Source organism: Scophthalmus maximus, chromosome 8 (assembly GCF_022379125.1).
Source record: "Scophthalmus maximus strain ysfricsl-2021 chromosome 8, ASM2237912v1, whole genome shotgun sequence".
Classification (NCBI taxonomy): Eukaryota; Metazoa; Chordata; class Actinopteri; order Pleuronectiformes; family Scophthalmidae; genus Scophthalmus; species Scophthalmus maximus.
Genome location: NC_061522.1, coordinates 15039072 through 15062127, shown reverse-complemented (window position 1 = coordinate 15062127; position 23056 = coordinate 15039072). Strand labels below are relative to the sequence as shown.

General features: G+C 39.6%; 1 protein-coding gene across 2 annotated transcripts in view; it reads right to left on the bottom strand.

Moving 5' to 3' along the window:
• The window catches only part of LOC118312588 (E3 ubiquitin-protein ligase SMURF2), a 54399-nt gene that overhangs the window by 25892 nt on the left and 5451 nt on the right, over nucleotides 1–23056 (bottom strand). For both annotated transcript variants that reach the window (XM_035637303.2, XM_035637304.2), the window contains exons 2-3: nucleotides 4164–4202; nucleotides 2627–2735 (exon numbers count right to left, since the gene is read on the bottom strand). In XM_035637303.2, coding sequence (XP_035493196.1) covers nucleotides 2627–2735; nucleotides 4164–4202 — 148 coding nt within the window. The remainder of the gene's footprint in view (nucleotides 1–2626; nucleotides 2736–4163; nucleotides 4203–23056) is intronic.

Below are 23056 nucleotides of genomic sequence, written 5' to 3'. Positions count from 1 at the left end.
AATTTGCCATCTTGCAAAGCAGAAGGCTTCAGTCACACTATAAATATGAAGGTGAGATTACACGTAACATTTGAAAACTTGGAGGAATTTGACTGAAATATGAACTGAAATAAAGTCTCAGGCATGAAAGATTTAGCTTGTTTGATTTGTGTTTAAAATCAAAGCAATGCTGATGTTTACTTTGAGTAGACCAATTTCGACTCAGCTCATCCTTGATTAGGACGTTCTTCTCATCTTGGAACAACAAAAGTTCTAAGCATTGTACTTTGATGTTTCAATGTGTTTTGCGGTTCTTTGTGCTATACTGCTACTTAAATCATCTCTCTGAGGACATTATAGAGTTCCAAAATTTAGTCTTGTGCTCCTTTATACAGTGCGGTTGTGATATTAACAGGTAAATGTGACGCAGAGGTGTGTTGTGCAAAGCAGGGTTTTTAAACAACGAGAAAAAAAACAGAACTGAAAGAGCAGACGAGACAATGACAGAGCGTCTGAGAACAAGACAGCAGGTAGACCAATATGCTGTCTTTACTCAAAATGTAGAAGTAAACAGTGTTTGGTAACCTTGTATTTAATCGTTACAACATGACTATCAACAGAAAATGTATGCAGATGGGGAGGGCTGAAATGTTAAAAGGAATGAGCTGACAGCAAAGAAGGTAGAAGATGACAGTATAACTACAGATGGAACTGACTGTCTTCTAGAGATGGTTGTTGTCTAAAGGCCCCAGTAAACTGTGACACAGGACAGCTCTCTGCACAGACCAGTTCTCACAAAGTGACCATCTGACACTGGTCAACATCACCTATTGTCTGTGTTGCCTTGAATTCATGAGCATTATTGAGTATCTGTGTGCTATAACGTTATCCTTAATTTAAAACATTTCTAGTCTTGTTCTTCTAAGTGTTTTATGAGGTCATGATGGTTTTTGGAAACAACAACATAACAATTGCTGGATGACAACTTAAGCATTATGTCAGAATGCTTGAAAGTATTTTGTTCTAAATCTTTTATTCTTGGGACCCACTCTGTTCACACTAAGGTTCAAACAGACCAGTATAATCAGGTTTCATCTGTTGTTAATGGCATTTTCCTTTTTTTTCATTCAGTGTGTTGATTTCGATTTCAACAAGAAACTATCACTCAATCTATTTCATAAAAAAGAACAGGAAACTCCTGATTATATTCTAAACTTAAACGCACGCAAGCATAAACTTTTGGACATGTGCTTCCACAGGCTCTCTTAATAGAAAATTGAAAATTAATCAACTTCCAGATGAGCATTTTAGCGTTGTATCAGGGTGTTTCTGATAATCAGTATAGAGCATCAAGGCCCATGGCAGTATTAGGAGGTGGGGAAAAGACCCCAAAATAAAGTGTGTGTGCCCAGAAAGTACAAATGTTTATGTGGTTGCATGCAAATAATAAGGATGCAAGTATTTTCATAAGTGCATGGACAAAAAAGTACTTTAAAATAGAGTGGCAATACAAGATAACTAATAAATATAAAAATAAAATATATTTTTGCCAATATTTCTTTCAATCGCCCACCTTTACAAAGGCTTGTTTGCTAGTGGGTCCTTTGGGGTGATCACTTTGAGGTACAGGGAACATTCACACCACACGGCCTCAGTGAAAACACTTGAGTACATAGGTTCATACGGGCACTCATGTTGTTCCTCCTTTTATAGCCTTTTTATGATTTAGAGGCTAATGGACAATATAATAAATACCACATTATGCTTTAACTCTAGAATGAACCAGGCAAATATGAGAACCTTTTTTTCTTGTATACCTTTTGTTTTTTTTGACCATTGCATTATTCATAGATTTCATTTGAAAGACCAGTGATTTGCATTTACATTTCTGAGACTAAAAGTGAAAGGAGATCATACTTAATAGGAAAAAAACTCAGGTTAAAGAATCATGTTACAGACATTGACAAAGAGATGACAAAAGTAAAGGAGCACTCTAAATATGCGTCCGCCTTTGTAAAACCACATTTGGCTCAGAGAAAGTGGGGAATTGAGAAAACTTCTTGTTTAGGAGTGCAAAACAATATAGCAAAAGCCATTTTCTAAAACCGAAAACAGTTAGAATCTGTTATTTGAGGAAGACAGTTATCTTATCAGTACGACTTGTGTTTTACCCCGATAATCTCATATGAATATGTCTTTTGAGGCCTTTGGTATGGAATGTCTGAAATCTCACTCGACAAGATGTTTTGTTCGCATGTAAATGGTCTCAAAAGGTTTACAGATGGGTGTTTCTGCACACAGAAAACAATCTGTGTGCATTCCTGAAACACTTCTCATAGCAGTTGCAAACGCAGACACAACAGAGAGCAAAACCAGCATACAACATTCTTTGTGACAAGTACGGTTTCTGTACCGCTTCATACCACACACACACACACACACACACACACACACACACACACACACACACACACACACACACACACACACACACACACACACACACACACACACACACACACACACACACACACACACACACACACACACACACACACACACACACACACACACACTTCATTTCTTTCTTAATTAGGTAGTACACAGCAACATGTCAGACTACTCCACAGCGCTTCTGCTGACTTACAGATCATAATGTTGATTCCACTTCGGGTCCAGCGTATTTCTCACAGTATCTGTAGAGTGACATTGTCCTGAACCGTCCACCACCACTTTGGCAAAGGGATCTGGTAACCCTGTACAAGAAGACAGAGGCAGGTGAAGTGGTTTTGTGTAGCACAAGTACAAACCTAGTGAGGTCACCAATACCCCCTTCATGGACGAAACATGCGTGTGATGGAGTTCAACATCCCATCTGCAGTCGCAAGTTTGTCTCCATTCCAGTGTTTTCCAAAGAATTCGATTCTATATGTGGCAACAGCTTTCTTAAATAATCAAATATGGTCCCTTGATTATTTTTTTTTTTATATTCAAATATGACAAGTTAATACCGTCAACAAGACATTCCTTAAAATGCATCCGTTGTGCGAAACAAGTACACAGTAAAGAGAGGGAGTGCAAGTATTTCACTGTTACTTATTCAGGAGGCAATTTAATAGTTCATTCTTGTTTGTGTGTTTATCTGGCGCACTGTGTGTTACCCTGTGTTACTGTGCATGTGTGGACTGTGTGGATTTTCATGTACACCTCTGGGCACCGATACTTCACACAAGTCAAACCTGTTCAGTCACCCTCATGCTGTGCTGTGGTTGTGTTTTGTTTGTATGACAAAAATGAACCCACTATTGTCTGTATCCATGACTTCCAGGTTAATGGGAAACCAAAATACTGAGTATACAGCCAACTACTTTTGCAATTAAGTGCTTTTACCGTGACCATAATTTGCTATTGAGGTAAATGGTGAGGTTTGGAAAAGTGTACCCTGTTTGTGAAACTGTCTCTTCAGTGGAAATAAAGAAAACATTGGTACTTGCAGTAATGTCAGCAGCAAAGAAAGGCAGTCATCCTCATCACCTAAACAGAGGTGGACTGAAAAGTCTAAAGCCACATGTTAACTAACAGCAAATAAGAGTACAACTTTATCACTTGAAAGTCCTCCGATTGTCATCATTTTTATTTTATTTTTTTCTGTATTTGTGTTTTATCCCATCAAGTCTGATCATATTGTGGTGTGGGACTCTTCAGTTTCTCTTCTGTTCTCATTGGCCTGTGTTCTAACAGAAAGCCAAAATATGAGTCTCCTTGTTTTCCTCCCATACAAAATTGATTATTTGACATGTTATGTAACATCTTAACAACAAAATGCAAAATCAGAGGTTAAAATGTCAACTTGTCTAATAAATTAGATTTTATTCTCATGTAATGATCAAGAGTTGGACTAAATAAGGTGTCGTTTCAGTCCAGTTCACTAAAGCATTTTTTATTTAGTCTAGTGCTCCTGTACCAGTGGACCTGTATCTACAGAAGTTGGGTTAGCGGTGGGTCCCTGTGTGTCCCAGGCCTCCTGGTGTGTACAACAGACAGACGGCTCATAAGGGACTTCATTTACAGCATGTCTTCAAAAGCCAGCAAGCTGCCACTGCTGACAAGGCCCTTTTAATGCACGGGGGGGGGGGGGGGGGATGGGACAAGAATAGCAACACGTAAAAATAGGCTTCACTTACGGAAGAAGTCTTTCTTTGCCAGGTTCTTTGCACACAGGACTGGAAGAGAACAAACACAGAGAGATGTTAATGACAAGTAAAAAAAACAAAAAAAAACAATGTTTGCATGAACACGTTAGTGTACCCATCAATAGCAACAAATGTGTTTCAGTCTTTACTTACAGTGAGTCATGTTAAGGCATCATTAGTTTTCTATCTGAACTTGTGCTTTCCTGATCATTCACCCTGTTCGTAATATTACAAACTTTGAAAAAGATTGTATTCTTTAAATAATATTTTTAAATTACAGGTGAATTGTGTTACATAACACATAACTGTTTCTTGGTAAAGAGTTTGCCAAACAATATCAATAAATTTCTCTCCTAGCTTTAGCTAATTATTCAGTATTTACTTTTTTTTGCCTACATATTTGTTAGTCCATCCTCACTGTCCCACCACAGGCCAGGAGAACATTTCTGAGAGTTTGAGAGTTTCTCCTTGTAAAATATTGAGTAGACAAGCACTCTTTCCTTTGTGTGAAGCAAGTCCCTAGCGTTATGCATCGCAGACAACATACAATGGCTTTCAGCAGAGACAGGCAGAGAAAGACGGCAAGTCTGCATTTGGGTTTGTTCTGCTGTTGTCTTTTTATGTCCCTCCACAAATGTCTCCCTCCTGGTTCGTTGTAAGGCCTATGTGAGCTGAGGCAGGCTATTGTTTTCTTTAGCTTGACAACCCTGTGACAGTTATAGAGCACAACAAAGTGGCCCGAGCAGCAACAATCAAGGGATGTGGCTGAGAAACCGAACAAAATGAATTGACCAAGAACAACAGTGAACTTAACACTTGTGAAACATAGTTAAATAGCCATCACTGACTGCCAGGCAGAACAATGTTCCAATCATATTTTCAATATTCACTGCTTTCATGGTCATGGGCAGGCACTTCCACTAATTATTAATGCAGGTACAGGTCATCCCTTACTTGTACTGACGATGAGGTGGAAGCGTTTACAATGTTTTGCCTTCACCGTCTGTCATCGTTTCCAAACATCTCAGTTTTTAGCCCATCCATACTACAATGCAGCCCTGGAGTTTTTAAACTAAAACGGGAGGGGTATCATATCCAAATGTCTCCATTCTAAGTGCTGAGTAGTGTTGACCGCAGGCATAAAACGTAGCGGCAGTGATGCATTTTATAATGAAAACGTAGTAATGTGGATGTAGCCTTAGTCACAGGCATTAATTGAGTACCTAAGCTGGAACTACAACATTTGTGCACAAGTTAAAAAAAAATTGTAGATCCTCTGCAATGCCCAGGAAGCTTACTGGGTTGTAAAGGCAAATTAGATAAAAACTGACAATCAGAAATTAAGATGTTTATCCTAGACAAGCAATTAATCACAAAAACCAATATGTCATATCAGAGTCTTTGTCATTACTTCATCTTTCAAGCAAATGAACCTCGACACAGCCAAAACAGTTTTGTGTTGGGCACATCGTGTACATGGATTATACAATCAACATGTCAGCATACATGAACCTGCCTTGAACGAGAAACAAGCATCCTGAAAAAGACATGGACATTCCTGTGAAACCATCCTTGATTTATTGTCATTCACTGTGGAGACCTTGACACCCAAAATGACAAGGTACGACAAATCAGACAGAATCAAAACATTGGAACAGACAATCTCGACGCAAACAAAATTACACTGACTGGGCTGACTGAACGAACACTAACCATCAGCCTGTCAGGGGAAATTACACAGCCAAATCTCAAAGTATGGGCACATGCCAACTCTGAGGCAGCAAGAAAACCTCCTGTGGGACATAGAAGACACCATGTTGCTGGCAGACAGGAGAAAAACAGGAAAAACAGAGGCAGAATATTTGTGGGAAAAGAATCCAACTCAGAAACAAAACCCTTCACCAAAGTTCAAAGGGGTCATCACCCTTCACCCAAAGACTTTGCTTCCAATGTACTGACAGGTAGACTTTAGCATAACACTGATAGTTTCCGCATTGGTTGTGCATTAATTGTGCATGTATTGCTTAGCATGCAGGAGGAACTTGGCATCACACTGAACCTCTTGGCGTACCGATCATTCTGGGGGCGCACCAGACCGTGAGTGCAGAGAGGATATACTGGACATGCTCAGTGTTGTCTCAAATGAACACTAAAGTAAACGCCTCATATTCAGACCTATTGCTAGTTATTTTCACCTTTCTCAATGAGTCATTGAGCAAAAAGAAGATGTGAGGTTATGAAACAGGCAACTACAAACAATTTGAATATTTCTAGACCATGTATAGCTGGTAGTAGTTGACTCGCTGTGGGTGCCCTCCATGCTTAAGAGACTACACTGGTAATTAGCTATCAGGTTGAACTGACTATACATGGCTCTCTGGTTACCAAACTGTGATGAAGATTAAGGGATTAACCTGCACACTGCCCCATTACCTCAGGCACAATTACCACAGAGGGAAAAGCCTCTTTCATTGTTATCAATGGCCTTTCACCAACTGTACTGCTGCTACTGATGATGATTAATGGGTTCAAAGGGGGTATTAATTACACAATCATGAGAAATGGGGGGGCTAACGTTTTCAGAGATGCAACCTACCAGGAAGATTTTTTAAGATTCTGGGAAGCACAAAAATAGCTGAAAACAAATTCCACACATCTGATTTTACACCAAATCTAAATAGTGAAATTATTGATGATTTTCAAAATCTGAGATAAAGCTTCTCAGATTTTTTTTTTTTTTAAAGTTTAAGAGTGTAAGATGAGCATGGACAGTATTCTAAGTCAAAGTTCAATATAAAACTACTTGGTTCTTCTACAGCTGCAGCTAACAAACTACCATCTTAAACATAATGAGTTGGACAGTGAACACTGGGGAATAGTTTAGACAATTTTTTAAAGCCCTAGTTTAGCCTCCACTAGTTGAGATAAGAAGTTTCTATTAGTCTCTAAAACTAACAGAAGAATATTTTAGTTTTATTAACAGAGAATAAATACAGTGCAATCTATTCGCGAGGCATGTTTTCTCTTAGACTGTGTCACATCTTTAATAAATGTAGTGTTCTGAAACTTTGTATATTTGGAAATCAAAGACGGTCTGAGAAATGTTGTGAAACACTCTATTCGAGTTATTATTGCTGATATTACCTCCACAGATTTCAAAATCATTTTACAGTAGCCCCACAAGGAGTTAAATAAATGTGGCTAAATATGTTGACGATATTATCTGGGCTTATGCTGACTCTGTGCTTCCATGCATCAATGAGGGATCAAAATCTAATCTCGCCACTCTGAGTGAATCCAACAGTGTTGAATGGCTACCACGTGAGCAGGCAGGCCATGGTGACCCAGGGCTGGCAGAGGACCAGACTCATTAAGATCCTAACACGGAAAGCTGGGTCAACTAGGAATCGGTAAACGACCGGGAAGCTCAGGGGAGAAACTGCCCTGTGTTGTCTGTGGATCATCCTCTACACCAACACAAACGTCCACTTTAAAAGCAAGAGGAGATATAGTAAATCTGGCTGCAAACAACACAGGAGACGAGCAGTACACAATCATGTTTTGTGAGTTCAGATTGTGTTCTCAATTCCAAACAGGACTAAGACATGCATGTTAGGCATTCCAACAATAATATGACAACGGAAGTACTGCGCAAAGGTTTAAGCCACTTAATATGTTCACACTCAGAAATGTACACTCATAGAAAGTCATAGAGAAGCCCATAGACAGAGCCATGAGTTCAGCATCATCAAGTAAGTGTTGGATCACATGGAGAGACGGAGGCAATGAGAGTTTAAATCCTGTGGAAAGTTTTCCAAGATGCTTGGAACAACTTGTTCACAGCAGAATTGTTGCTGTTTTAAAAACAAGCTGTGGTCACACAAATAGTGATTTAATGTTTTCTTTTTTTATGTTTACTGTGCTTTGTATGACCTGATAAAAACATTATTTTTGAGAGAATACTCATTTTACTTTCAGTGCTGAAATGTTATGCCCAGAACTGTGTGTTGGTAATCGCATTAGATGCACAAAATCTAATTGCAGCTACATTCACAGTCCACATAAACTACAGCTTTTCACAGCACATTGCTCATTTAGTCATTCGACCACCCAAAGTTGCCCTCATCTTAAACCAATCTGTGATTGCAGTTAAAGGGTCAAAGGGGGGTCAACTCTGCTGCATTGTTTAGTGAAAGGATTCGAAACAGCTGCTGTTTTGGGACCATTTGTACGTGAGTCACCCCATTCCACAGTCTGAAACAAGTCATAAATCAGACTTAACAGTCACACCGAATCAAGCTCATCCATCTAAGAAACGGACATACAAGGATAATGCTTTTACCACTGTCTAGTGTCTAAGGGACATGGAGACAGACAGTGCCCTGTCATTGACCCAGACAATATGTCCTTAGGCCTTAGAGGTCAACCATAGCTACCATTTAAGTGTACACCCTTCATTGAAATCGGAGGAAACAGGATATAATGTCCCTGTAATGTCCCAGTACCTTTGAAACCTTATTTATGTTTTTCAAAGATTTAATTATCTCGGTGTGTCAATGCCATGAGACACCAAAGAGACCAGTCGCCACTCTAAATCCATGTCACTGGTATAAATGATAATTCTTTAATGTGATGAGTTGTTTAAGTTAAAAAAAATATATATTTAAATATAATGCAATGTAATAATATGTATTCATTCATCATTGCAGAACGAAAAACCCCTCTGCAATATTAGTAATACTTATTGTGGACACAGCCCCACTGATGCCACACTGCAATTTACATAAATCAAGATGGATGATAATTATGTTGTGTATTACAAAAAGCAAGTCCCTTACTACTCATTAAAAAATAAGCACAATATGCGTTTGACTTCAAAGTAGAGCAGTTAAAGGGGCGGGAGAGTTGTAACGTCTCCGTCTGTCTGCATATAAAGGTCAGACTGAAGGTTGCCCATAGTTCTGGTCAAAAGGTGAAAGGTTGTAAACTTAGGCTTTCAGGGGATTCCCACTTGTTTCCTCAAGGGAGTCTCCAAGTTGCCATTTGTAATGGCTCCTTAACGCATCACTCTGTTAGTTGTGGTAGGGGGTGGGATGAGTCATACGTTCAAACAGAGTGCACTCTCTGATGGATCCGACAGTTTTAGCTTTGCATAGGCACTGGCTGTTGTCTAATCAATGTAAAGATACATGATGTAATCGAACTTCCTGACGTAATATACTGTTTAAGTATATAGCATATACACGTTCATTCTTGAACCATACAACTGTGGGGAGATGTGTGAAGATTTGCAGCAGAATTATACAGGTTCGAAGATAAACTGGAAAATGTACTGTATTTTACAAAAAGAAAATTGTAATTATGTTTGATGGTTTTACTGCATAAAATAGTGTTGGTGAAGTGCATAAAATTGCATAAAGCCTAGCCAAATTTCCTGAAGATACTTGCACAACAAAATAATAATATGTTTAGAAAAAAAGAGGACAAGACAAAGGGCATGAGCTGTGTTCAAGTTCACAAGAGTATATGATTTGCACTGTACAGTCCACTGAACCACCAGCATGCCTCTCGCACACTGTGTTAACATTGTCAAACCAGAGCTGGGCTGCTTTGCCCTCGACCCAAGGGGCTGCTGACATTTCGTGATAGTACTGCCAACTCCACAGTGAGGCAGAGCCATTTTGTGGTTTATTTGTTCACTTAACTCCAGCACTACAAGGACAGGACAGTCAGCCCGTGCTGTATCAGTGTCCCATCGCTGTGCTAGTAGTGATGATCTTATGATCATCCTCTATTTTAGGGCATGAGCTGTATTCATGTTCACATACAGCTGCTTCTAGTGGACATTTCCTGCAGGTCACTTAACTCAAGTAAAAAGTCAATTTTCACATTTTAAAGGAATTTGAGAACAACTTCATACCATGTCCTGGTGTATCATGATACAAAAGGACACGTTATTCGAGTGGAATTTTGAATCATAAAATGTCTAATGAGACTGTACAAGCCCACATGAAACAGTGTATGAAACAGATGCTGCAAAAGACTTTGATTACTTTGTGTGTCCAGCAGAAAACAACACACTGAACATGTGTGAACTGGAAGGCTGGGGTCACCAGCTCCAACTGACGCAGCAGTGCAAGAAGCAATGCAGCTGCTTCTAGTGTACATTTCAAATTTCATATTAAACACCTGCAATACAGGATAGTAGATTGCAGCAACAATGTTGAAAACAGTATCCATGCTTTCTTCTGTCTAGATTTAAACTGTGTTGTTAAACTTCTCAAAACCAACCTTGCTTTCAAATAAAACTAATATAGGTGGTATCAATTGTTTCCTTTGCCTTTTTGAACCTCTGATTCTTTTTTTTCTTCTTTTTTTAAAGTATTTTTTGACAGACAAACAAAATGGTTCAATGACAACAACAACTTAAAAATGACCGTTCAGCAGAGCTCGATTAAATGCATCCCAAGCAGAGTAAGGAAGACGTCAGATGACATTGGTATCTTTAAAAGTTCATGGTGTGGTGTCAAGTGTGATCATTAACTAGGTCATTTTAAACCTCCATTTAAACCCAGACCACACCCCCCACTGTGTGAAGTCTACTACAACAACTGCTTACTTGAGACAGGCAATGACCTGGAACTGCAAGTCTATCCTGACGATGGTTAGGATATTTTATCATATTCTATAATCGTATATTTTGGGGCTCAGGTAGCTTTACTGACAGGACATTGCACCAAAAAAACATAATGGTGGGAAGATTGATAATCCAGGGTAAAAGTCAAACTTTGATGGAACATCCATACTTAATCTAGGTTACCATGTAATGAAATGTGTATGTGGCCCAAAGCCAGAATTTCAAAACAAGCTTCTGATATTAATGCATCCCAAGGTGTGTGTGTGTGTGTGCGTGCGTGCGTAACACCCCATGACATTCCCAGAGTAACATTCACTCATATTATATAATATAAAAAGAGAAGGTCCACGTTCTTCACAGTTGCCCCGGTTATGACTCTTTGTACAGCCCCACGCTGTCTCATTCACGGCATTGTGAATTTCTTCCTCTTCCCATCCTCAAGCCTCCCCGGTCCTGCTCACTCTATAGAAAACATGCAGACTTGCAAGTTGACAAAATGATAAGCACAAGTACTCTGTGTGTACATGACTAAATTTGTGTTTCTGCTATAAGACCACACTGCGAAAAAAAAAAATGGTGGTGTTGTGTAAATTGGCATTTGGGTCCCTATAGTTGGGCAATGTTACCAAACTGGGCTTCTAATCTACATTGCGCTTCCTTCCCAGCCTCCCACCCTCAGCCTTTCTCCAGCCCAGTGAATGCTCGGGATGCCAATTATGTCATTCATTTGAGAGGCCAGCAGTCTACAGCTGACACTCCCCCTCCTTCTCCCCCTCTTCTGCTGCCCCAGGGAGACGCCAACAAACTGGAGTCGGGAATCTGGAGTGGAACGTAATCACTACACCGAGGAAGAGGACTGGGTTGGAGAGGGGTGAGAAGGTAAAGACAAAGTGTTCATCTGGAGGCAGGAAACTACGGTGGAATGGAGAAGGAGAGAGGGAGGAATGTGAGTAGGGGAAGAGAGGTCTATCTGGAGTCACAAATCTGTGGAATGCAGACATCAGAGGGGGAGAATGGGATAGAAATAGGGGGAATGCAGAGGGAGGGAAAGAAAGGGGAGAAGGTAATATGGACCAGGGGATTTTGACAGTGGTAATATTATAGCAGTGACACAGTGTTTAGGCTGAGCAAGGAGTAGCAGGGATGCTGGAGAGATAATAGAAAATGACAAGAGAGAAAAGGAGGGATAAAAGAATGAGTATACCAGGAGTTTTTGTTTGGAAGTTCATTGACTGCGCATGGGGACATTTGCTAGTCTACACTTAAAGGTAGCATCTTCAAGAGGATGTCTGAAAACCTTTGGTACAAAGCTGTATTGGTTGAACCATTTCAACTTTGAGCGGCATGTTATTGTCATGCTCTGCAGTGTCTAAATCCATCTCATCTTTCAGTACCTCTAATTCTTTTGGTTAAGTGAGCCAATAAATGGAGCATGGGGTCACAATACTATAATAAAACTAAGCAGCTACTGTTATTAAAAATCAGAATTTAAAAGTGTAAACATTTTCAGATTTGAAAAAACCCAATCTTCATTGTATACAGTTTTATACTCAGCAACATAGGAAGTCAGTTAAAGAAGCCCTGCTGGAAAACCAGAGTAAATTAACTGTGGTCAGCCCAGTCCATGCACCATGGGGTTAAAGTGGAAAGGACCAATCCGCAACAGCATTCCAACACCTTCAATTGATGAATTAATCTGATTGTCAGTTTCATACATAGAGAAATTAGTTTTTAGTGTGCTGCAGCCTGGTGTCCCAGCTGATGGCATCGGGGTACAAACTCAATGATTTAGAAACGAATGTCACTCTCGTTCAACACAGCCTTTTTCCGTTATCATCATTTGCCTTCATTCAGCCCCCCAAATTCAATAGGTTCTTCTTTGACCCATGTCCCATCCTTCCACCAAGTTTTGTGGAAATCCGTTCAATGAACCAACAAACAGATGCGCAGGAACGAAAACATATCTTTCTTGGTGGAGGTGATAAGCTAATTTACTTTTTAAGGTAAGCTGCCTCATACTGAACAGATGCAGCCTAGAGGGTAGGAAACTAAATATGAAGGGTGACATGAAGCAAAGAGAATAGGACGGAGGGAGGGATGGATAAAGAATTAAAAGAAATATGGGAAAGGAAATTAGCCAAGGGAGTTAAGCTCATCTAAAGCCTGAGTCACAAAGTAACTGTAATACTCATATAGGAAGCATTCAGATTGAACTTTGATTTAGACGCAGTCAGGTATTATATCATTCCACAGGAAAGCCATTCCCATATGACTCATTAGGTGGCTGGGAGATCGCTTATTTTATCTGCACGTTGGTCTAGTCTCTTTATGAGCACAGACCGTTTGACCATACTGTAAATGATTCATGCAACAACCGCCTCAGGAATGCAGCACGACAATTCTTGTATTTTAAGCACAGGAGACTACTGCATATGCTTCACGCACAGGAGAACTATGTGGGATTGGAGAGGAAAGGGGTTTTCCTTGCATCCATATGTGCCTAAGGCGAGGAAGAAAAGAAGACGGCAAAGACATGGTCAAGGGTGTCGCTTATTGAGATACAGTGAAATTAGCCCCTTCAGCTATTTGCCTCACACGTTCACAGACGTTTAGATCATCTTAGTTAAAACTATATTACAATATGATATTGGGTTAGTTTACTTCTAATTCAAGATTATGATTACCAATATACTTTTGTTTGATAAAATTTGTTTCCTCCTTGTGATACTTACATTATCTGAAAAAAATAATACTTGCGGTGTGATGCTCTGTTAGCATTCCAGTAAAGATTATTAACCTAATTTATCTCCTTACAAACGATTGAAACCCCAATTAAAATGCGAGTTGCCAAGGATTGTGTTTGTGTGTCTGAGAACATGAATAATAGGCCGCTTATGCAGCATGTCTGTGCTACATTATTGTGTACGTGTGCGTTTATTCCCACGTGGATGCCACGAATCATTTATTAACTGTCTCTGTTTGGTCTGTTAGCCTTTAGAAATGAGGGAATGAGAAAAGACAGAGGCAGAATAAGATGACGACTATGATTATGAAGTGGAAAAGAGTATTCAGAAGTTGGGTGGGGAGGTGGGCATCTAGAGAGCACTGAAAGGAGGGAAAAGGGCAATAAAAGAGGAGAGCTGTGGTGATGGAAGGATTGGGAAAAATAAAACGGAGAAAGAAAAGGATTTGATATATGACAAGGAAAATTAAGGAGGAAAGAGTAAGAGAAAGAACGATAAAGATCGTGATTATAATGACTCACATGTTCTTTCATTCAATTTCAACAAGTGTAAATCAGAACAGAAAAGGTAGGAGGAAGGGGGAGAAGTGATGTCTGGTTTGGACTCAAACAAAAAGATGCAGTGTGAAAAAGGCCAACATATGAGTTGGACATAGTTGCCCATATATCACCTGTCACCATCACTCCCACCACCCACTGACAATATGGCACAGCACACTTACAAATAGCCTTAACTTGTACAAAAGTAAACTGCCCATGGTAAAAAAAAAAGGTTTAGCACCAAAAACTGAAAAATCATGTGTGTTTTTAAGAAAACTGGCCCATTACAGGGATCAATACATTTTAAACTTACAGTTTTCCTTCTGCATGGGACATAAATGAAGCCTTGAAATTGAACGCACTATTGAACTTCTGCAAGAGTGTTGGGACGACCTTTTCAAACAATGTTTCATTTCCATTGTAGAAAGGTGCTCACACGTGTATTTAGATAAAGTTTAGGATTTGAGATTGATGAATCCTTGTTTTTCTATTTCAAAGTACACAGAGACATTACAGTGTCAATCTCAGTAACAACTGGAACAACGGAGGTGTTCTAAAACTTTATGTAGTTCATGTACATGCAGTAAATGACAAGTATCTATCTATTCATGTTTCTATTCTAGTCAGTAGTCACTATCCTGTTGACAGAAGCCCGGGGGTGCGGTCGAATCGTCAAATTTGCATAGGAAGTTTCCTATACATGTTTTGTAAAAATCAGCAAATATTTCCTCACTGTCCACTGTCAGCTGTCGGTTCTGTGTGTGCGCCGGAAAAAAATATGGGTTTTCGGCTCAGCCCTGCTTCTGTGAATCGAAAACAATAAAATGGTGCCGATCGCACCTCACAACACTGCGAGAGCAGTTTGTAAACATCATTCGTTGACACCTTAAGAAACGGGCTAGTGGGTGGTGCTGCAACTCCGTGGTTTTTACCTAGTGGTTAGTGCGCCGGGCTCCCATACCCGAGGATGCGGATTCGCGGCCTTGTCAGAGCAGTTAAATCCGAACAACAACAAAGCTTTCTCCAAAATCGCTTACTGCCCCTTTAAGTCAAAACAGCTAAGTTTCTTTCCAGTGTCCAAATTCAAACTCTATTCTCTATACCCTTGTGGTTACCTCAGCAAACGTTTCAGGACACATTGTTTTGTGCTGTTGTTTTTACAGCTATATTGAGAACGTGATTCAAACAGGAGAGTTGTCACCGAGCAGCTGGATTGCCACGTTCATTTCAAAATGATATCCAAAAAACAAAACCCTTTAATGCTAAATAATTAGTTACAAATCCTCTTCTTTTCCTTCTGAACCTTCGGAAAACAGGTGGTAAAACCTGCTGTTATTTTGATCTTGTTTAGAGTGGAACCGTCCAAGCTATTTGATCCTCATCTCCACAATAAAAACCACTGCATCCCTCACGTCCTATGACTGTCTCTCTCCCACAATTAAACTGAAAACACAGGCTCAGAGAGAGTGGGATGCCTTCCTGCTTCCACTGGGTTTGTTCAAAAGTACCAGTTACAAATTAAAAGTATTTTCTTTAGTCGCACTAGTAAATAATTATTATTCTAGCCTAGTAAGACTGACTCATCTCTTGACATCCCTGCATTCTTTAATGTTGCTTCGTTTCCACATTTTTCATTTTCTAGGAATCAAGAGAAAATCAGCTTTTTCAGTCTTTTTCTTCAGTTAATACTAAAATGCCTGAATTTACATTGTTCTAAAAGATGAAGATTGAAGCAAACCATATGGCTAAAAACATTTAGTATTATTGAACATTTCTTGGCCAATATACTTGGCCAAGAAATGGCCATAAGTAATTCAAATACAAATAAATTCATTATTTTTGTTAAGGAATCCTCCAACAGACTCCTTAGACAAACACACTAAGTGCCATACTGTGGTGAGGAGTCAATACAGGATGTAGTGTGTGTGTGTGTGTGTGTGTGTGTGTGTGTGTGTGTGTGTGTGTGTGTGTGTGTGTGTGCCTGCGTGCGTACATCACAAGTTGAAAACAGATAAAAAATAAAAAAAACACCAGACTGGAGCCACACCGGCAGAGTTGTCTGTCAGCTGTCTGGACTAAATCCGGGGCTGAGCGAGGGAGAGGAAGAAGTACAGAGAAATGACAGAGAGATGAGGGGACATCCTGTTCACGAAAGAAAAGAGAGTGAAAGACTGAAGAGAAAAACGCAGGATGCAACGACATGATGAGAGGCTGCAGTGGGGAGTCAGAGAGTTCAGGCAGTAGAAAGGAACAAAGATAGGCAGGATGCATTCAAGTGCGAGAGCAAAAAAAGAGAAATCACATTTGTAGACCAATTACCTGCCTTTGCACATGTTCCAGATGAAGTTTTTAAGACTGAGGTTTTTTCAGCCTTCCCTCATAAGGCATAGGCTGTCAGAAATATTATGCCCTAGCCCTATGAAAAGAAAAACGTGATACTTCTGCAGGAAAATCCTCCTGAAGCACTTGGAAAGTTTAATGTATTCTGCATATTGAAGCCCACCTCCTCTCCTGTCCGAGGCTGTTATGCAATACTGAGGTGTTCAGTCTTTCCATTTCCCTGCTCCGAAGCACACAGATGCCACCAAGTTCTTCCAAGTTATTTGGAAAGCAGATAAAACTAAGGATCGGCTGAAACAAACAAAGTCTTAGAAGTTTCAAAAAATGTATTTAGGGGAAAAAAGGGGATGGCTATGTTGTAATATGATAATGATGCAAACAGGAACAGGATTATAAATGTATAAGAAATTTTACTTCATTCTTCGTATTCATTGGACCCGTTTGTTGCTGAGTCCTGAGATCGTCTTTCAGCCTAATTTCTTACGCACTAAGAGGTTTTGGTCCAGCAGAGAGCTTGTAATCTCACTGTGTATTGCATGGTAAAATTAGTTATGAGACTGGTGGTGCCCTGTGAGATTTCATTACTGAGCCAGAGTCTCCTAATATACCAAATTCTTCCTAAAATACAGCGCTGTGTTGTGATATCAAGACCGTGGCTGACAATACAGAGCCAGCATGAATTTGTCATAGTTAACAGCAGTGTTTCCAAACTAGTCATTAAGGCCGGATCAGATATCAAATAGTGTTCATCGTGAGTTAACAGGGGCCTGACCAGCTGCATACAGCTGAAATCTCTCTAGAACAGCTCCCACTCTAAGTATGCTTTGCTGTGGTCGTGTTAAATGTGCTAACCCTAATAGGAAAATCCAGAAGTCAACTGAAAACAAATGTATCAATGAAATGACAGGGTATAAATCCACAAGCCAGAAGCCCGGTACTTCCCCCACAGTATGAAATCTGAGCACAGACGAGAAAGATAATCCGCAAAAAACGTGTGGCGCTCCGGATTCCCACAAGCGACATTTGATTTGAAGATGAACATGGTAAAGAAACAGGGGAAAAGGTGGATCTTGTTAAATCCTGGGATTTAGGGGCTGCAATAACAAAATACCGGTTTGTTTGTGTAGATTAATATATACTTTCAGGGATTGCCAAAATCATTTGGCAATGTACCTCACTGGGAGATGAAAAGCAGAGAGGGCCTTTTGTGTGCCATTATCACGGTAGCCAGACGGCTGTAACTGAGCTACTGCCAGGTGAGCCATGGGTTAGATAACTGCAGTTCTGACTCTAGCTTTGTGTCTATAGATCATTGGAAAAGGAAGACAAATGATGCAGTCAGTAACAGTACTGCTGAACCACATGGTGAGCCTAAATATTCTGCATGAAGTATTATATGCCAGCAAGTAACTGGTGGTAAGTTGGTGTTGCATATACTAGAGCCTGAACGATATATCAGTTAGCCGATTAATATTGGCCGGTATTAGAATATAATTAGACATATCGGTATCGGCCGAAATGTTTAGAGCCCAACCGATATCATCGGCCAACTGATATGAGCCTTTAAATGTGCATTTATGTTTCATCTCAGTTTGTGGAGTTTCTCTTTGGAACGACCTTGATGAGGAAACACATAATTAGCAATAATATTCAAGTTTTCAAAAAAAGATACAAACCAATACTCATTGACAAGAATAAGATGGAGAAGCTTTATATTATTTAATTTGAAGCTGTAAAGAAGGACCAGATCAGCTTCTGCTTCTTTTTGTCCCTTCTCAAACCTAGATGATGTATGTACAAGATTTATGTTAACTGGATATTTATGTCATGGAAAATATTTAGTTTTTCTATTTTTAATTGATATATTGTGATCGGTTCGAGATAAATAATGGTCAAATCAAATTAAACAAATCAAATCAAACACTTAAGGTAAAATAATGTTTTTTTCTTAATTCAAGTTCTATTAATTTGGTTGTATTTTTATCTGTTTTTTATGATTTAGTTTATGGGTAAACTAAAATATCAAGCCTCAATTACATTTCTTGGTCATAAAGGTTAAATAACGACGAATATCTTAGAATCATCATACATCATACATATATATATATATATTTATATATATACACATACATATATATATATATATATATATATATATATTTATATATCTGTCAATGTATCGCTATCGGGAATCTTGTACCCCCTAATATCGATTTTGGCATCGGCCCCGACAAATCCATATTGGTCGGGCTCTGGCATATACACTATATATCTATACTAAATGGTTCCAGCACAGTTTTATAATGACACAAACTTTTTTCTACAACATAAAAAGGTTTGACTTTGTGTTTTGCACCATTGTGTCATTGTAGAGATGCATGTATGGCAAGCTATTTGCCCCGCTTTCACGCACGCTCTCTCACAAACACACTCAGCAGCACTGCGAGAAATCCCGCCAACGTCAGTGGCCCCATTAAATCATCCATAAAGTTTTTTTTCCCCCAGACAGGCGCAATTCAGCATAAACTGGCAGTAGATACTGCTTATGCACGTTCACCTGACTAAGCGCACAGTTCTTAGCAGCTAAATACCGTCCCTGTTCTGTAAGAGCATACTGTGTGCATGTGTCATTCCCCCCCACCCAATCAGCTCAAAAAGTTAAATCCTCTGGAGAAACATTCCCAAGTAATATTTCCACCAAGTTTGGGGAAAATCTGTTCATGCATTGTTGAGTTATTTTGTATACACACACCCCGGGGAAAACAATACCCTGCTCACGGCGCGCAGGGTTATGAAGAAGTGCCAGACTTGGCAGTCAAGTTAGTCTTCTGCAATCAATTCTGCAATTAATTCCCATGGCAATGTACTATTAAAAACAGAACTGATAAATCAAAATTAAAGTGAACATAATTTAGTCTTTACATGTTTTACATTTTTATCATTCTATTTTGTAAATTTGAAACAAAGGATGACTCCAGTTAAATACTTTAAAAAATATTTAAATTAGGTATTGCACCATTCACCATAATTTCAGCTTTGAGATGAGTCGTGTTATTGGCGAACATATATACATTTTGATATTTGGGATTACCAAATGTGCTGTGGGAATTCATGTTTTGACTATAAACGCAGCCGGAACAACTGCATCATAGAATTAAATAAAACGTTTCCGTATGACCATGAGGGCCCGATGAGAAGTGAATGAGTGTATAGAACCTGTGAAGTGTGCGTGGTCAATTGAAATATATGCTAGTGATGGAGACTAAACAGAACTGGAGGACGTTTGGGTATAGAGCCTTGTGCTGCACTACAAAATAACCACAACAAAGTGACCCCAGTGACGATAGAGGCAAGATCAAGCAGACACACACACAGTCGCCTCATCTCTTTCCTGACAAGGACTGTGCACCCAGTCTAATCTATAGCACTGAATATTTACGCTGGATTGCAATTCAGCACCACATTCACAGCCATATGACTCAGCCAAGTCCTTTGCTGTAAATGAAAAATAGGTCCTTAACCAGCACAATTCTTCTTCTTTGCAAAGAGTCTGTATTTCTACACAAGGGCTCTTATGCATCTCGTAAACTAAGACCATTTCACACTTAATTAATAGAGTCTAGCACTGACGTCTGCCTCAGACGCCCGGGGGAAAAGATTCAAACATCAACTAACGGGCTTCAGTGTTTAGGCTTTTAAATGCAGCCTATTGAAATAGGAAACGATGTATACCATCACTGCAAGGAAGGTCTTTTGTGTGCTAGACATCTCACTATTGTTTACTACCCAAGGTTGAAACTGGTGTAACAGAGTCATGTGTTTTGTCTCTCACTTCAAGCCCACGCTTATTTTGTAAGTACATTGAAACAGCAGCTGTAAAAAATAAAAATAAAATGTGAAACACAAATTATTAGAAAGTTATTTTTCTACCATTTTAAATAAACTGCCATATTTTTTTAAAGTGGCAAAATCAAAACAACTTTCCTGGAAGACCATGGAAGAAAACTAGAGTAGATGATTGCAGAATTGTTTCCTTGGTGAGGAACAACCCCCTTCCAAATATCTAACCAGGTCAAGAAAAGTCAGGGGAACAGCATCATAGTCCGAGTCTTCAATAATGGAGAAGCCATTGTGAATGTAAATACAGATAATTTACAACAAGGTGCAAACCACTGATACACTCAAGAACAGAAAGGCCAGATAAGACTTCACCAGAAAGTATGAAAAAAAGCCAAGTTCCACAGTTCTGGAATAAGATTCTTTGGACAGATGAAAGCCAGATTAACATGTACTAGAATGATGGGATGAGAAAAGTATGAAGAAGAGCCAAAGCACACCACATCATCCGTCAAACATGGTGGAGACGGTATTATGGCATGGGCTTGTATGGCTGCCAATGCAACTGGGTCACTGGTGTTAATTGATGATGTGACTGCTGACAGAAGTAGCAGGGTGAATTCTGTGTAAGGCTTCACTTTCTGCTCAGATTCAGCCAAATGCTGCAAAACTGGTAGGACGGTGTTTCCTGATAGAGATGGATAATGGACCCAAAAGACGACGTGAAAGCAACCCAAGATCTTCTCAAGGTAAAGAAATGGAATATTCTTTATTGCCCACAAATATATTATGTGAGAAAAATGAGAGTGAGAGAGGAATCGACTCACAGCAGTAGCTCATTCAGCGGACCAGTGAGCTGTCCACAGAGCGACCAAACTAAAATTTTGGTAAGCAAACTGACAAATTTACATTGTGTAACGGCTCTGAGGGGATGAGAAAGTTGAAATTCAGATCCATTTACTTTAAATCTTAAGAGGTACTTAAAGATAGAGATCGACTCATCACCTCCGAACACCTCTAAAACCCGACAATGCCTCACTAGCACTAATTTTCGGTGCACACTTTGTCTTATTGAACAGATTTAGCACTTAGTACTCACTACAAGCTCTCCGAAGATGTTTTCAGATACAAACTCCAGAAAATTGAGACTTGAGATTTTCTCTATCACATATGATGTACGCAGCAGGAGATTGTCCAGGTCAGACAAGTTCACACGAAAAAAAAAAAAATGTCACACGACATGAAAGTTCCCCGAAAATTCTATGGCGTCTGGGTAGAGCATGCCTAATGATAGATGACGATAGATGATAACTCCGCTGTGGAAAGCAGTGTTTTTGTTTACAGTCATCAACACGCTCACTTGCTCGCTGGGGATTTCATGGAGATTTTCCGGCTGCATTCTCACATGGACTCACTCAGACATTTTCTAGAAACTTCACTAGAGGGCTGGCAGGAAAAGTTCCTGAAAATGTCCAGAGGAACACTTGTGGACATTTACGTTCTCACATACAGCCCCTCCGACGAAGTTTAGGAAAATGTCTGGATTTCAGTAAATATCTGAAAGCAACTCTACTGTACTGAAGCTTTAGTTTTGCCCCTCAGTTGTAAGTGATTCAGGATAAATTTGGCATATGCCAAATGAGTACATGTAAATTAAATCTTTTTACCTCTTTACCACATCTTACCATGTCATTTGGTATGGTGCACAATGTGATTGCTCATAAATGTGAAGGATTACTTCAGGAAATTTTTGCTGTCTTCTTGATTAATGTCCGAATGTACTGTGAAAAATGACAACTCTGGGTTGTGTTTTTATAAATACTATAATGATAATGGTCAGAAATTATGTGAGGATGCATTGTTTTCACAATATAAAATGGCAAATCAAAAAATAAATATGAAGACTGGATGAGCCGGTGGAAGAAGTGAAGAAAACAGCGGGTTTGACAGCAGCAGCCAGGGGACTGCCCTATATGGGCTGCTCTTTTGTCTTGGCAGATCAAGTATAAAATGTTTGAGCTGAAGCACATAAACACACACACACACAGAGGCTACCAAGCAAGAATGTACAGTATACACACGCACACTGTCCAAGCTAAAAACACATCTATGCTCTCACATGTCTGTGTGTGTGCATACACACTCACACACTTGCCTCCCTTCAAATCTCAGAGGAAGTATCGCACTGCATGTTCAGAGATGTGACAGTGACAGACAGGCTCAGAAAAACACAAGAGGCCAAGTCAAACAGGAAGTGTCTGATATTTAAGTGTCTGCCAGAGGTAAGCAATATGGAAATGAGCATGTAAGCTTCGACACATCCTAGCTAAGAGAGCATGAACTGAATCTCTGGCTTCAAAAAACAGGCAGTGGAGTGCAAAGAAAAATCAACCTCCAAATAAAAAACCCTATTTTTTTAATGTGGTGGACCAGAGATATGAGGTGCGTACACAACAGCTAATGCTTTCTTATCTGGAAGAGTCTGGGTAGCTACAGTTAATGAGCAACCTTCTACATTTTTCCTTGTACACTGCCTGCGTTGCACGTGTATGGCTACCTCGCTGAACTGCTGCAGCTTGCACAGCTCTGCTGCTTGAGTGCTGATCTTACCAGCTCCATCTTTGTACTTTGAGTTTGCCTTTGATAATGGTCATGAATAGTAATAAAAATAAGCATCCCTCTTTGACAAGATGTCTGTGGTGTGAAAAGATGTAACCAGAAAGCAGTCACGTGGTTTAATCACTTAGGACAATCTCTTTTATGTAATGTTACTGGTATGATGGCCTG